Source organism: Mustela nivalis (assembly GCF_964662115.1).
Source record: "Mustela nivalis genome assembly, chromosome: 5".
Lineage (NCBI taxonomy): Eukaryota > Metazoa > Chordata > Mammalia > Carnivora > Mustelidae > Mustela > Mustela nivalis.
The window spans coordinates 76,065,212-76,082,258 of NC_139024.1; the positions used below are offsets into that span (position 1 = coordinate 76,065,212).

The 17,047-nt window shown below is 35.4% G+C and overlaps 1 protein-coding gene across 20 annotated transcripts in view; it reads left to right on the forward strand.

Moving 5' to 3' along the window:
* The first annotated feature begins 364 nt into the window (after window positions 1-364).
* The window catches only part of TRDN (triadin), a 379,193-nt gene continuing 362,510 nt past the window's right edge, over window positions 365-17,047 (forward strand). For all 20 annotated transcript variants that reach the window (XM_082729949.1, XM_082729966.1, XM_082729962.1 and 17 more), the window contains exon 1: window positions 365-634. In XM_082729949.1, the coding sequence (XP_082586075.1) occupies window positions 613-634 (22 nt within the window). In that variant the 5' untranslated portion in view covers window positions 365-612. The remainder of the gene's footprint in view (window positions 635-17,047) is intronic.

Here is a 17,047-nt window from a genome sequence, read left to right on the forward strand (position 1 = left end):
GAAGACTGCCCTCCCCTTTGCCTTTGGTAGATGTTGCAGGACCCTCCCCAAACCAAATAAGGAAAGAAGAATGTTCTGAGCATTAAGGGCACTAAGAATACATCTGAGCTATCGCAGATAAGATTACTTTCAACTCTTTAGTTCATGTTTTCTGACATAGACCCCAAGGTCTGTAATTATCTTAGGGAAACTGCGGGGGCTTAGACAGTAGTTATTATTTTCGTTGTTGTTTCCTTACTTTCTTTGGGGCTGAAGAGCTGGGGTGTGTATGTGTGTGTGTATGTGTGTTCCCCTAGAGTGCCAAAAAAAAAAAAAAAAAAAAAGTGCTAAAGAGTCCTAGGGAGATGAGGCTATTTTTGTTCGAAGCTGATACTTCTGCCTGAGCCACAAGTGCCGCTTGGAAAGGGCTCAGGTTGTTTCCAGGGGGAGAACTCTGCAGAGAAGAGACGAAGTTCAGCAGGACAACAAAGGGGCGGCAGAAACAGCCAGGAAAACGAAGAGCCCTCACGTTTTTCACACAGAGCCCCCTATCAGAGTTCTCGAATTCTAAAGTATTCTGCAAAGTGCCACTTGACCGGAACTTTTCGCCTGCCTTTCCTTTCTCCAACCACCATGACTGAGATCACTGCTGAAGGTACTGCTACCATTTTCCAATAGTACCAATTAAGAAAAAGAAAAAGTAGAAATCAACAGTGACATTGACCTTCAAGGTGTCCACTTAATTGTTGCTTTTAGATACTTGTCTTGATCAATGATTGTATACGGATTGAAGAAATGGATTTGGGAGTGGAGAGGCTGACAGATCTGTGTGTTGGGGGAGAGAAGGGGCTTCTCTGAAATTTTGCATGGTGAAACTTCTGTGCTATTCCCAAGGCCCCAGTAGGTACCAGTTGTCACCTGCACCTCTATAAATAGTTACGGTCATGTAAGGTTATAACTGATAACTTACCTTGCAAAAATTACAAGACTTGCAAGGATAAAGACCACAATGATTTTAAAATGTTGCATTTAATGTTTAAATGTAGAAAAATGATTTTGAGCATTTTTACCTTATGATATTTTAAAATGGAGATTTTAAATTTGTTTTTCCTTCTAACTTCAGTGTATAAATATGCACACACACACATACATAAGATTTAAGTTGTAAGTACTCCCACAAAATTTGTGAATATTTTACTATTGGTAGATTTATAGAGATAAAGTTGGAAATGCACAAAATGTTTATTAATATGATTTTAAAATAAATTCAAATTCTGATTCTTTTCACACACCCATCTCTCTATATGATGAACTCTATCTTTCTATTAAATATTTTGTTTCAGTGCTTCCTCTGAAAAGGTTTATGCCATAACTAAAACATAAATTTTTATTACTTGATCATGGTACCAATTGTTTCATATATATATACATATATAAAATATATATAAATATAAAAATAATGTATATTTCTTAGAATGAAAAACCCTTTAAACAACTAAAGCATTTTGAATACAGACACAATCCAGTTCTAGCTGGGGTAAAAATCTGGGAGGTGGAACTAAAATTTGCTTCTGACAGCTGTAAGAAAATCAGACAGGTGGTGCTCTCATCAGCTTCCAAGTTGAATGCTGTTCTGGTTTGTTTTTAATTAGACAACTGAAAAATAGAATGTGCGGTTTTGGCTCTTTGCATAGACATTAGTATGGACACACAGTGATTTCAGAGTTGGAGATTTTCAGTCAATATTTATAAGGAGAAATGTCTTACTTGTACTTTCCACTGAGAAATTTAGTCTGGCACCCCAAATTGATAAAAACAATTACTGGGAGATTTCTGTATACCAGGTATTTTGCTCAGGACTTTGTGCTATTTATTTATATAAACCTCCTACAATTCAATTAGGCCGGCATTATTATCTCCATTTTGCAGAAATAGAAACTGTAACTCAGATGTTCAGGGACTTGCTCAAGCCAATGGCATTGCCAAGATTAGAACCAGTTTGTGTTATTTCTTTTCTGTAAGAGGATATCAGGTTTACTCTTTACCAATTTTAGTTCAGAATTTGCTAACTAAATATAAATAACATTTTTTCCTATTCCTTAGATATTCTGTGTCATGTGGCCTTTAGTTTGTCTTAAAGAGAGCTACCTATTATAGCTGCTTGCTTAGCCCTGCACAAGTTAACAAGATACCTATGAATGTGTTTCCCTCCCTGTGGGTGTGGGGTGTGGGTATCCAGCCGATTCAGGAGGTCATGTTTGCCTGTGGATTATTCTCTGTAGGACTTGACACTTGATTCATAAAACTTTTTTACAGGAGAATTCTTCATTATGAAACAGAACTTTTATTTCTATCTTCTTCCAATGGAGCATCTAAAGGATTCTTGGAAGACCTCTCGGAGTCTCCCATAAGAATAACTGAATTAGTAAGAAAGTGTAAAAACCAGCTAGTGAGGGTCATTTCCTGCTCCCTGGCCTTTGCAGTTCATAGGATCTATATCATCTGAACATCAATTATGTACTTTTTTCCTTTTCACGAATGATTTATTAATCATATTTCTCAAATGAAAATTAAACTGCCAACTAAGAATTCTTAAGGCTAGCACTTCAGTCATTCTCTGAGCTTATCCAGAGCTTCTGGAACACTTCTTTCCTACACACTTTTCATTTTTGTCTTTGTGATTCTCACTTTTTTGTGTCCCAGCTGCAATAGGCTTCTTTCAGTCTTTTGTAAGGGGTGTGCTTTTGTACAGAGCTTTCGTACATGGTATTCCCTTAGCATTTTGTACATGTTATACTCTTTCCTCTCACCTGCTGTATTTCTTTCGCCACCACTTTGGGGAACATTATGAAAATGTAAGTACTACATCCATAGCCCGTGACACCTACTGATGACTCTTCCCCTCTATTTATCACAAAGCAAGCAAACGCTGTATAGCAATTATGAAAGACAGAGTTAGAATAGCCCATTAGAGAGCTCTAGTCCACTGACCTAGACTCCACTTTTGGAAAACTGAGATTCATACAGATTAAATGAGTCTACCATGGTTGTTGATAATTAAAGGAAGTCAGAAGATTTAATTCATGTCTACTGTGGCTTCTCTTGGCACTTATTCAACTGTAAAGCAGTACACATTGATAAAGTTTATCAAGTTCTTCATATAGATTATGTGCATTTACCAAGCCATCATTTGACAGACCAAAAGAAGTAATGCTAAGTAAGGAATTGTGTTTCAGGTCCAGAGCCATAGACAAAGTAGAACTAGGACTGAATTGAAAGCCAAAGGATTTTAGAGAAATAATAACATTGATTCTGGCCATGATGAATTCATAAAGATTATCATAATGACAATTATAATAACAATTCATGTCAAGAACACATGATGTACTATATGTTGGCTAATTTGAACATAATAATAAAAAAAGGAATCTAAAAAGTAATAATAATAACAATTCACATATTTTGAGAAGACATTAAATGTCGAGCACTGTATGAAGTTTGTTATATGATCAAGACAGCTGAATGAGATAGATACTTTTATCATTGCTATTTATGGAATAGGAACTTGAGGTTTAGAGAGGTTAGGGATTTGCCTGAATTCACAGAGCTGTATATGGTATAGCTAGGATTCACATCCAGATCTCCACCTGAGTCAGGCTGACTACTTCTCCTTCCTATGGGAGACTAGTAGTTAGCCTGCTGTTACTTCAGAGGTTGATGGGGGCTTATGGTAGGCCAGTGTTCTGATTTGGCCCATGCTAGACTGAGTAGGTTGGATCAGGCCACAGACTGGATCAAGCTCAAAGAGTGCTAAGGTTTAGGATTATAAATAGCCTTTCCAGAGGCTGCTGTTCCTAGACAAGTGCCAAAGTCAACTCCCCTTATGGGTTTCATGTGAACTTGCAACCACCAAATCAGCATTGATTTGACAATGTACAGCCCTATGCAAAATACCTTTGGAGTGATTTTGATAGTTAATTCTTTTTTTTAAAGTCTAATTAATTCTTAATAGCTTTGTTGAAAGAAGAGACTTTTTAAAAAGCTGATAAAATATGTGATTTTTTTTTCAAATTGCCAAGATAACTAATATACAGTCAAATTATGCTTTACAATAACATCTATGTAACTGTGTTCTCTGGGTTTAAGGATCTCCGAAATATAAGGAAGTACAAATTTCTACATAATAGATTCAAGCTGGCAGAGATCCTACGTATAATTAACTTATAATTTATTAGAGCGCTTAGTTAAGGAAATTCTTTTTAAAAAAATTAGAACTTAGGTCAAACTCTCAACTTCTAAACTATTACATAACTCCAGGATTCAGGAGAAGGTTTTATCATACCATATATGGGATTGTTTCCTCACTATTAGCTCAACTGTGTTTTACTGCTCTGTAACAAACCTGTGGAAGGATTTGACATTCAAAATTTAGAGCACAAATGGTAATTTTTTTATACAATGCACTGCTTCAACAGACTGTATAGCACATGAACACCAATTGTTGCTCTCAAGAAAAAAGAGTGAGGATTCACAGCCAGGCTAATTTACTATGCACACAAGTTATGTCATCTAGAGCAACAGATGGTAAATTAAGAGAAGGAGGAGATCTAGCCTACATATTTGTGTCTATCTTGCCAAAACCAAGTGGCTATTCTGGTCCAGGTCAAGACGACTTGGGTTGGGAGGAGAAGGAAGAGGATGAAGCATTAGGTTCAAGCCCTAATCACTTCCAAATTATGTTATCCTGTTCAAGAAAAGCAATACACCACATATAGAACATTATTTTTATTTCCATGATCACATTTTTAAAAACTGACATTGACAAGATAGTATATTTGGAAAAGGACCATAATTGTAAGAGGCACAGATAAATGAAAAGACTTGTGCACCAGTTGTTTAAGGAGAAGATTGTTACTTTTTGTTTGTTTGATTTTTTATGCAGCACTAGGGGACAAAGTGAAGACTCATAAGTAAAAGTCTGGAAGCCACAAAAAGGCAAACTCTTGACAAAATATAACCCAAAGTCTAACCAACCATTAAAATGATAGCTAGAACTAACTCTTCTGATTCAAAAACAAAAAGAAAAAAAAAAAAAAGAATACACAAATAGAAACAAACTAACAAAAAAAGCATGAAAGGAACACAGGCTCCAATTTTCAAGAAATAGATGGATGAAGAATATGCTAAAAACGACACTGTAGCATGCAATCAGCAAAATCCAGGCTATGGGAAACCCTGCGGTACAAACAACTCAGTGCCTTCAAAGAAGTTACTGGAAACAAAAAGAGATGCCAAGGAAACGTATAGGATATATATATATATATATATATATATAGCAACTCCTCATAATGTATAAAATTAATAGATCATGATTCAGAGAAACTTAAAAATTTCAGTGAAATAACTGAAAATTTGACATCCTTTGAATGTCAGATGATATTAATAAATTATCTTTAGCAGAATGACTGTATTGTGGCTATGTTTTAAAAATATTTATATAATTTGGAGATACATACTCAAATATATATGGATGATGTGATACAATGTTTTGTTAGTAAATAATATGCCAGAGGGAAATATCTATGCAACGTATGTAGTATTGGACTGGCCATGACTTGATTATACTGGGACTGATGATGGGTACACAGGGTTTTATTATAATATTCTGTCCACTTTTGTGAATTCTGAAGCCTCCCCTTAGTAAGGAGCCAGGAAACACACACACACACACACAAAGCTGATGTTTTTAGTAAAAATTTTTGTAAATTTTAGTAAAAACTTTTTATAATATATATGAGTCCGTGAATTCACTGACCATCAAATTTATTTGTAAGTACAAATTATTGTCTAAATTAATAATCTGTTACTGGAACAGAAACCAAATATGCTTGCCTTAGACAGAGGGGTCCAGAAATGAGCATGATATTTGTAACAGCAGAAAAGGAAATAATGAACAAACTGGAGGAGATTATGCTGAATGAAATAAGTCAAGCAGAGAGAGGAGAGAGGGAGAAGGAGAGGAGAAGGGAATTGGAGGAAATTGGAGGCGGAGACAAACCACGAGAGACTGTGGACTCTGAGAAACAAATTGAGGGTTTTGAAGGGGAGATGGGTTGGGGGTTGGGTGAGCCTGGTGGTGGGTATTAAGGAGGGCATGTATTGCATGGAGCACTGGGTGTGATCTATAAACAACAAAACTTGGAACACTGAAAAAATAAAATAAGGTTTAAATTTAAGAAAAAAAAGGAAAGGAGAAATAATTATTTTTTAAAAAAGATTTTATTTACTTATTTGACAGAGAGAGGGAGGGAGAGTACAAGCAGGGGGAGCAGCAGGGAGAGGGAGAAGCAGACTCCTGCTGAGCAAGGAGCCCAGTGTGGGGCTCAATCCCAGGGCGCGGAATCATGTCTTGAGCTGAAGGTGTATGACTAACCAACTGAAACACCCAGGGGCCCCCGGAAATAAAAATTTTTTAAAAATATAATGAGATTTGGAGGTTAGTTTCATTTCATTTCTCAAAATTATTAGTAACATTTAATTAGACATCTTAATTAGTAACCGATCATTTTTTTAAATAGTCCATGTGAAAACTTGAAAAGAAATAAAAAACCCAAGAAGTCAATGTGAGGCAAGGAAGAATAGTTCTAAAAAAATTTTATGGTAGGGAATATCATATTTATTGACAGGGCATTAAGGATGAAGTCTTGTATGATTATCTTATTAAAATATCACAGAAACTCTGAAAGGCAGAGAGGCAGATATCACAGAAATCTGCTCAGTCTGATTCTAAAATTTCTCAATCTTCTTTCCTGCTCAAGTTGAATTTAGAAAAAGAGAAGGAGAGCAGACTGTGAAAAACAGAGGGTGACATAATTCATTGAAAATCAGAGAGAAAATGTAGTGTAGAGTTGAGAGAAGGCAGCTTTAAAATAATTAAAAGCAGTGTGAGAGACTACAAATTGTGTGGAGCGTAGGTCAGAAATGTGGGTTTGAGCACCAACTCTTTTCCTTAACCATAGTTGTCTGGGGTAGGGGTGGGTTGGGAGGTGTAGTGGGGGCTGGGTTGGGATGAGGAACCTCATAGGAGACAGAGTAATAGGGCCAGAAGAATGCTTTCAACTTTTTACAAGATCATGCTTCTTGATAAATTATGTTTATGTACATATTTAAAAATTGTGCAAAGCATCCATGCTGCAAAATCTACAGTGAAAGAGAACAGAAAATGCATCTTTTTAGTATCAACCTTTGCTGGGTTCCATTAAGAAGCTTTTTGTTGTGGGATGCCTGGGTGGCTCAGTTGGTTAAGCAGCTGCCTTCAGCTCATGTCATGATTCCAGCATCCTGGGATCGAGTCCCACATCGGGCTCCTTGCTCAGCAGGGAGCCTGCTTCTCCCTCTGCCTCTGCCTGCCTTTCTGTCTGCCTGTGCTCACTCTCTCTCCCTCTCTCTCTCTGATAAATAAATAAAATCTTAAAAAAAAAAAAAAGAAGAAGCTTTTTGTTGTAGCTTTTGTAATGATTTGTAATAGCTATTCCTTTTTTTCCCTCTACCACATTTTAAGCACACAGTACCCATGGAAGATGTTATGCTTGTCAGATTAAATGCTTAATTTTTTCCTATTTGTTTTTGGTCATCATTGTGACTATAATTTAAAAACCTTGCTACTTTTACTATACAAAAATGAATTGAGCCTATTCAGCTATTATTCTAAAGGCTTAGGCATCCTTGGAGACTTAAAGCCTTCAGTGCTGTTTACATTAATTTTTAATCAGTTAACAATATTTAATATGAAAGAAACATAAAACAGTGCAGCTAAGCAATTTTAAAGTGGTCTATATTGACCTTTGGGTTGAATATATCAATTTGAAAAGAGCATGCATACATAGGTGGTTAAGATTTTCCAGTTAGGCTTTTGGTTTTACAGTTATGGAGTTGAAATCATTATTCTCTTCTTTTCTTCCATCAAATAAAAAGAAACACTTTGGAGAAATGTTTAATATATTTTTAAAATGCAGACTATTTAAAGTAACACATTTAAAAAGAGAAAATCAGGGGGAAAACCTTCATCAGAAAACCATGCGTTAACATAATAAAATAATTCCAAGTTTGTGGAGTTTAGTTTCTGTACAACCCGAAGTTCTAGGAAAAATCCAGCCAAGTTAAGTTTTGCTTTCCCTAATTCCCTTTTTCTCTGAAGAATCAGAGTGCCATGAATAATTTCTGAGAGGAAGTGCTTATTTGGGTGTCGCATGAACACGTATTGCCCCGAGTGAGGGTTAAGCAGAGATAGATGAACTTTCTGGTCCAAAAAGATAGTATTTTCCATCTTCAAAGGAAGTTGAAAAGAATATCGTTGGCAAATGTGTAATGAATAAAGTCCTGCTTCTCTCTGTACAAGTTATGCTCTCTAAACATCAAACATCTCCACATCTCTGTGCCTGAAGTCAAGCTGTCAAAAGCACATGAAATTTAGGATTCTGAGGGATTCTTTGGTATGTAAATGAGCTGTTTCCTCATAAACCACAGAGTCCATTTCATTTATGATGTACTTCATATTACATTTAAATATGTATGGCTTAGATATTTCCAAGTTTGGTATCTGTGGCCCAGGCTGGGGTATGTGGTCTTCACTTTAATTAAAGATACAGTCTTTTAATCCAGAAGAATAGATAATTTATGTTTGTTCACCAACCTGCTTTTTATAGGGGAGCATGAGGCTAGAACTTAGTTAGAAACAGGTTTTCTTACTGCTATTCATGGGCTGCATCCTCTCCCTCTCGACACAGGTTTCTGAAGTGTTGAGAAAAACAAAAGAAAGAAAGAGCTCCTAAAATAATATATGCATGATATATGTGATATGATATGGTATAATATAAATAGGGTGTTATAATAACTTAGAGCATTTATAAGCTTACAGACACGAGAGAATCATTTTCCACTTGTTTAGACCTTGAAACATTTTTAGCAAGGTTTCCCTGGAAAATTCATTGTTGCCTGTTCAAATAAAATCATCATATGACTAAGAGAATTTTCTGTTTGTGGTAGACATTTGATATAACATCAAGACAAAATGGTAATTATTAAGTGACATTTCTTTGCCCTCCAGTGCTGGAGCCATTATTTTTATCCATTGTTATTCTTATTTAACCTATGTATAATTGCCTGGGGGAGAAGAATATGGTATAAAATCTATATGTTATCAATGATGGTAAAATGCCAAGCTTGTGAATTTAAATATGCAGAAGCATTAGGCATTGAATTTAGAGAAAAACAAGCAAACATAATATGTCCATTTGAAATATAACAAAATTATAGACCCTGTGGTATTAATGATCAACTTATAATCAGATTTGTATATCAGGAAGTCGTGGCAGATTTGTATATCCAGCTGGAGTCAATATTTGAGAACCTATTATGCACCAAACCTTATACCAGACAATAGGGACATAATGAGGAATAATACAAAGTCCCCAATTGCAATATAGTAGATTGAAAAATAAGCAGTAAAGAGCAAAAGATCATCAGTAGACTGAAGAATAGTCAGGTATAAAAATATATACAAACTCCAGTTTGGATTTATGAATGATAAGTGTTTAATTTAGTTGACAAAATCATGCTATTGTTCATAAATCTTATGATCACTGAGGACACATTGAAACTGCTTAAAGAATGACTTTAGAGTAGTAGAGTGCCCTGTTCTTCGCTCTGATGACTTACAGTGCTCATGCCATTGTCAGAAGGTGAAACAGCTGACCAAAGTAAGGTGATCAAGAGTAGGTTCAAAAAAAAAAAAAAAAAAGAGTAGTTTTGGTCAATGAAGAGATGAAGAGAAGATGGGTGGTAGGTGGGAATTAGTGATTTGTGGGATGAGACCCTAGGATGATCAAAGTACAGAGTTACGAGGCTAAGAAAATAGGAAAATATCCTGGTTTAAAGTTTCTTTTTCTTTTTTAAGTTTCTAGTTTTTTAAGGCACCCTACTGCTATGTCATTGAAAAGGATACCTTATATTCATGGTTTATTTTGAACTCGTAGTTTATTACAATTCCTAGTTACTGGCTCTCCTATGTGAGTAGGCTCTCAGTAATTGTGTCCTTTGCTGCTTTTGATCCCCAAATACTCTGCTTTGAGCTCAGTTTGTATCTTTGGAATGCTACTTCCAATTTATGAACAAATACTGAAATAATACTGTTGGTCAGGTACTCACTAAATAACTTTCTTCAGGTTAATAATGAGAAATAAGTTGTTAAAATCTAATTTTGTGGTCACTGTTTTTCCAAGTACTATGAGAACTAGTGTTATAGGCCAGTCGTTATTTATGGTTCTATACAGGCACCACATTAAGCATGGAAGCAAGCAAAGAGGGTTTTCAAGATACTAGGGAAAGACCTTTATCACGCAACAGATGAAGAGAGATGATCCTTAGTCCAAGGTTCAGAAGGCATGATGAGGAAATATGTAGGGTAGCGGTAATAGCTAGATTTTAGCATTAAGTCAGCAGAATCCTCTAAAGACTTTGCTCATGGTGACTGAAAGTTTTATATTAGAAATGAAAGTTTTGACAGCTACTAGAAGCTTTGCTTATCTCTTGATTTAAGTAGACCAAGCTTACTATTCAGTTTCTGCCCACTATACCTGGATTTGTAAACCTTGTATGCTGTGACTAGGATCAACTTGTTATAACCATACTGTCGCCCAAGTCTTTGAGTGACATAGACTCTCAATACTCAGGTGTTTTGGAACCTGGTATTCTTATCTTTGTCCCTTCACTCTGCCATTCACTTACGGATGCAAAGGGACAAAACTATGACATCCTTAAGGGTATTCCTTCACTTAATAAGCATGTATATTTCAAGTATTTGCTTTGGCCAGTAACTGCTAAGTTTGTGGGTTAACTGTGAAATATATATTCATCTAGCCTCAAGGAAAGATTTGTAATTGTATAAATAACTATCTGATACAATGTTGTTAGTTCTAAGTTGCCTAAAAGAAGAACAGACAAAATTATACATAAAAACCATGAGATAAATTCCTTGGTTTCTCATCACTCAAGTTTAAAGTGTACAATATTTATACATATGAAAGAGCTAGAGTATGAATTAATACGTAACAAATAAGCAAATCAAGTATTTTGAGGTATGAATGTTAGGAAAAGCTGAGAAGCAGGGGAATAGATGAACTTGGTTGATCAGGAACTACTAGAAAAGAGTAGAACTTAAGTTAAAACCTGAAGGATATCTATAAATGAAAGAAAAGGGGCATAAAGGAAAAGAAAATAATTAGTTTTTTACTAATATCTCTAGATCCTAAAAATTCCAGATTAATATATTTAGCAAACAATTATTTGATATATTTTTACTAAGTTAATATCTTGGTCTCATGTTCTATGCCAGAGGATCAAAACTGGTGGAGACATCTCTACTGACATTTGGAACAAGAGAATCAGTCAAAGGTTCTTTCCAAGATATTGCAGGATAATTAGCATGTACTAGCATCACTCACATAGTTTTAACTTCATAAACAACCACAGACATTTTCGTATGGGGATACTAACTACACATCAGTTAACCAACCAGAACCTAAGATAAAGGTGAGCATAGATCCTAATGGTTGCAAAAGAGGTGGGATCAACGTACTCAACTATGAGAAACTGCTGGTTTACTTATCTTCCAGTTCAACATGGAAGAGTCTTTGAGGTCAATATAAAGGATTTGGATTAGTGGTTTGGGATTACTTTTTTAAAAGAGGCTACATATATGAGACTAGAACTTCCAGTTAGAAACAGGTTTTCTCACTGCTACTCATTGGCTGCATCCTCTCCCTCTCAACACAGGTTTCTGAAATGTTGAGAAAAACAAAAGAAAGAAAGAGCTCCTAATATAATATATGCATAATATATGTGATATGATATGGTATAATATATCTTCCAACTAAGTTACCATTTACCAACTAAGAATTAGTATACTAAATCAGTTACCACTAAGAGTTACCAACTAAGTTAGTGTAATAAATATGCCATCTATTTCAATGATTCTAAAGTTGTTTGGGATAGAATGAAATCCTTCCTGAAATATAATTATATTTGGCTTTTTAAAATTTGCACTTATAATTCTATAGTAGAAATGGAAAAAAAAAAAAAAAGACGATGATTTTAAGTGTGAGGCAAAGAGATTCACAAACCAAATGGCACGACACATTTCCCCTGGAGAAAAATCAGTGAAAGGTGATGGCTTATTTTCTATGTCCTTGAGCTAATGAGTGGAGAACTGACAGCATAATTTGAAGAGAGGCACAGGTGGAAACATCTCTGGTAGGTAAACTGAAAGACAGTACTTTGCAAAATTACCTCATACAGTTTTACAAGAAGCTAAATAATAAACCCGAGAGTGGATTATGTTTCCTGACTTCATAGTCACCTTATATTGTGATGTATTGAACTCCACATGTCTGGTTAAAGTACTTTCAATGTTTCTTTAATTCCTTGTAGCACTACCAAAATGACAAATATGTCTTCCAATCTTGTAGAAACTCACTTAGAATTAAGTTGTTAGCTAACACTGACCTAGAAGCCAAAATGTGCAAGAACTCTAAGTGAAAAAAAATTAGATAACTGTCGCAATTTTTTAATAACACTGTCCCACTTGGTATTCAAGAGAACAGCCACCCCAACAGTTCAGAGTTAAGACAATATTGTGAATCATCACAGTTTTTTAAAACATTAAAAAAGCCCATTTTTATAAAATGTAAGTACTGAAAACTGCATAAATCATATATATTTATATAGTATTTACTAAACAATAGTGGAATTGACATCTGCATAACCAGTCCCTGGTCCAGGAAACAATGTTCCCATCACCTGTGAAAAATATTCCCATCTGCCACCCACCCAGTGACTCTCATTTTGGTTTTGCTTTCCAATCGAGATTCCTTTTTCTCCAATACTTTCTCCACAGAGAATAACTATTTTGACTTTTTTAAAATAATAGTTTTCTTACTTTGCTTGATAGTTTTATGACCACCACATCTATAAAAAATAGTTTAGTTTGGCCAGGTTTGTTCTTTACATAAATGGAACCACACATCATGCATTATTCTGTCTTGCTACATTAATTCAACACTCTGTAAGACTCACCTATTTTGCTGTATATAGTTGTATTTCACGTTATTATTGCTACACAGTTTCCACTGTATGAATGTCATAACTTATCTGAGTTTTTAATTTTTTAATTTTTATTTTTTTAAGAGATTTTATTTATTTATTTGAGATAGAGTGAGAGAGAGAGAGAGAGTGAGAAAGCACAAGCAGGGGTTGGGGTAGAGAGGGAAGCAGGCCCTCCATGGAGAAGGAGCCCGATGCAGAGCTTGATCCTAGGACCCTAAGACCATGACCTGAGCCAAAGGCAGAGGCTTAACGCACTGAGCCACCCAGGCGCCCCATCTGAGCTTTTTTAAAATTGAAGAGCTCTAATGAACAATACAGCTATGATCATTTTTATTCTCTTTAGTTTTGATATTCTATGGTTTTATCATCAATGTGTATTTATTTCATAGCATTATGGTCCATGTAAAATGGTGAATTCACCATGAAGAAGATTCCTTGCACATTCAGATTGTGTAGTATATATATTATCATTGTGATCTAGTCAAAAAACATGGAGAAAGTATGACCTCAGTGGCTATCTACCAGAAATGCCCTATTTTTTGGAAGAAATTGACATATCCCTACAAGATATATAAAATAAGTATTTGGGAGAACAGGGAGGAATGAATAGAATAGTAAGGACTTTTCAGAGATAAAGAAGTAATCCTCAATATACAATGACTCCTATCTGAGATGTGTAGGTAGCAACTCAAATGTTGACATTTAAAGCATAACCTGATATAAAAAAGAGATTATTCAAGAAATATTATTGAATGAAAGTATATAGAGGCCAGGAGTTCAACATATGTGTATTGAAATTCACTAAATTTTCCCATTTAACTATTCCTTTGACCCTACAGAGCTTTATCTTTTTCCCATTTGCTCAGTCTCTAAATTTTGGACTCTTCATTTCTCAATTCCATATTTTCCTCTTTATTCCCACTGTGCCTGCTTTAACTTAAGCTCTGATCATTTCATATTTGAATCCCCAATGTGGCATATAGCATTTTCCACCAGTGGCAATAGCAATATTTCCACCACATATGCTCTTCTTATAATGTGACCATGACTATTTTTCCATTGAAAAGTGAATCTATTTTCCTTCCTCTTGAATCCAGAGAGACCATATGATGATTACCTCAATAGATAGAATATAATTAAAATGATACTATATAATTTTCAAAGATAGATGATAAAAATGTCATGCATGTCTGTCTTGCTGACTTAGAATATTTACTTTTGAAACCACGCTGTAAAAAAGTTGAATCACCCTGCACAAGACCCATAACAATGTCCTTGGCCGATAGACTCAGCTGAGCTCCCAGTCAACAAACAACACCAACTTTTCAGCCATGTGAGTGAGCCATCTTGAGAATGTATCCTGCAGTCCCCTCATGAGCCACCCTAGTTGATACTTGTGGAGGAAACATAAGCCATGCCTGCTGAACCCTAACCAAATCACATATTTCTGAGCAAAATAAATGATTATAGTTGTTTTAGGCCACTACTCTTTGGGATGTTTTGTTATGCGGCAACATATAACTGTTACACTAACTGTTAGTGTTGCATAAGCATCCATGTAATCTCTTGACCTCTATCTTCCACATAACTACTAAATCAAATCTATAACACTATACAACCCACTGACTAATGGTTAACTCATTCAGTGTACCGCTGTTTCAGCCAGGTTCAACCACTCTGATATCATTTAATTGAAAAATTGTTATACCTCTAAAACTTTATCAATATTTTATCCACATATCCAATACTTTATTGATTCAAAAATGTTTAAGGAATGTTGACTATTATAAAAATATTCTAGTCACTGGAGATATGCTTGTTTAAAAAAAAGAAGAAGAAAAATAAGGAGGAGGAGGAGGGGGAGGAGAAGAAAGAACGGAAAGAACAGACAAGGAGAAGAAAGAAGTAAGAGAAAGAAAAGAAGAAGAGGGAGAGAAAGAAGAAATTCCTGCTGTCAAAAGACTCACTGAAGTAAATTCTCAATTACATATCCTTTGGAGATTTTACAAATGTGAATGAGTTTTGTTTTGTTTTGTTTTGTTGTTGTTAGTGTGCTTAAAATGGGCCCTTGTTGTGCATCAGGGAATTTCAACATGTAGGATCTCCACACAGCACTTTGCTCTACTGAGCAGGTTTAAGCAACATTTTGCATGGAGAAGTGCCCACATAATGTGTATTGGTAAAGAGACAAACTATTAGTTATAGTCTATAGTAAAAACCCTCTAGAATTTCTATGCCTCAACCCCCAGATTCTGTGAATATACTGATCTTACATGGCAATGGGAGCTTTCAGTGTGATTAAATTAAGTACCTAGAGATGGAGAGATTATCCTGGGTTATCTGGGTGAGTCTAATCTAACCATGTGAGACCTTAAAAATGGAGAACATTCTTGGTGGTGGTTAGAGGGAGATGTGATGTCAGAATTTCATGACTTGACTAGCCACTAGTGGCTCTAAGGACGAGGGAAGAGGCTATGAGCCAGGGAACACAGTAGCCTGAAGAACCTGGAAGAGATAAGGAGACTCTCCTGCAGGCTCCAGAAATGAATGTAGCCTTGCAGACACCGTGATTTTAGCCCCTTGAGACCCATGCTGGACTTCTGAGTCACAGAAATGTAAGAAAATAAATTTGTATTATTTTGAGCTACTGAGTTTGTATTTATTTGTTATGCCAGCAGAAGAAAACAAATCGCTCTCTGATTACTGTAAATCTTTCTTTTATACTAAGAGACACATTTTCGGAAGGCACAAAATTGACATAGAAGAACTACAAATTTACTTTCCACAAAATATTTTTATGTAAATCACTTTTTAAGTAAAATAAATAATTCTCCCTTTTGTATGAGAGACCTGAGGCTAAAAAGGTGCTTCGTTTTCAAGGTCACAGAGCTCATTATTGGGACAATTAATAATAAATTAATAATTAACTCACAGAAATGTATGCTGACTTTCCTTCCAATAAACTGAGTTTTCCACGAGTAACATTTTCCCCTTAATAGTCAGCAAAGTTAGAGAGACATTTTGTTTTGGTTTCTATTTGTCACTATGGAAAATTGCAAATTTTAGGAAAGAGGGTTGTAGTTTGTGCAATATTTATTCCTTCTTAATAGCTCTACAATCGAGTGCTGCATGGCTCAAACAATTAAGCGTCTGCCATAAGCTCAGGTCGTGATCTCAGGGTCCCCTTCTCAGCAGGGAGTCTGCTATTCCCTCTATCCCTCCCCCTGCTTGCTTGTGCTCACTCTCTCTCTCTCACAAAAATAAATAAACAAAATCTTTAAAAATGTATCTCTACAGTGATTCTGCTTACATTCAATACTATGAACATTTATGAAACACAAATGTGACTTGTTCTATGATCAATAACATTTGCAAATTTATCTAGTCATTTACACACAATATACACTACATATTGTCCATTTTAGGTCTTAACGCAGGACATCTTGTCCTTCTTTGGAATAGGTATCCTTCACCTTCACAGGTTTACACACACCAGGAAGCTATGCACATTTTCCGCTGGATAAGAGCCTATTAATAGAAAACTGACACGCAGCATTAAAAAAGAAACCAGGTCAGAGATTAATTTCATGGAAACCCATAGTCATGTCAGCTAAACATGATCTATTTGAGGTGGGTGAAAAATGTGTGGTCACTTTGCTTGCTGCTCAAACAAAATAAATATGTCTCTCTTTTATATTCAGATTCTGAGATATTCTTTCTCTCATTTAGGACTTCTAAAGTATCTTTGCATGAACTACTGACACAACTTCTTGCTTAACCATCTTCCCAATAAGGCCAATTAAAGAGAAAAAGTGGTCAGAGTGTGGAATAGAAGAAAATATGACAAATGAGATTAATTGAAATTGTTGAAGTAAAAGAAAAGAGAAACTTGGCATTAGGTAAACAT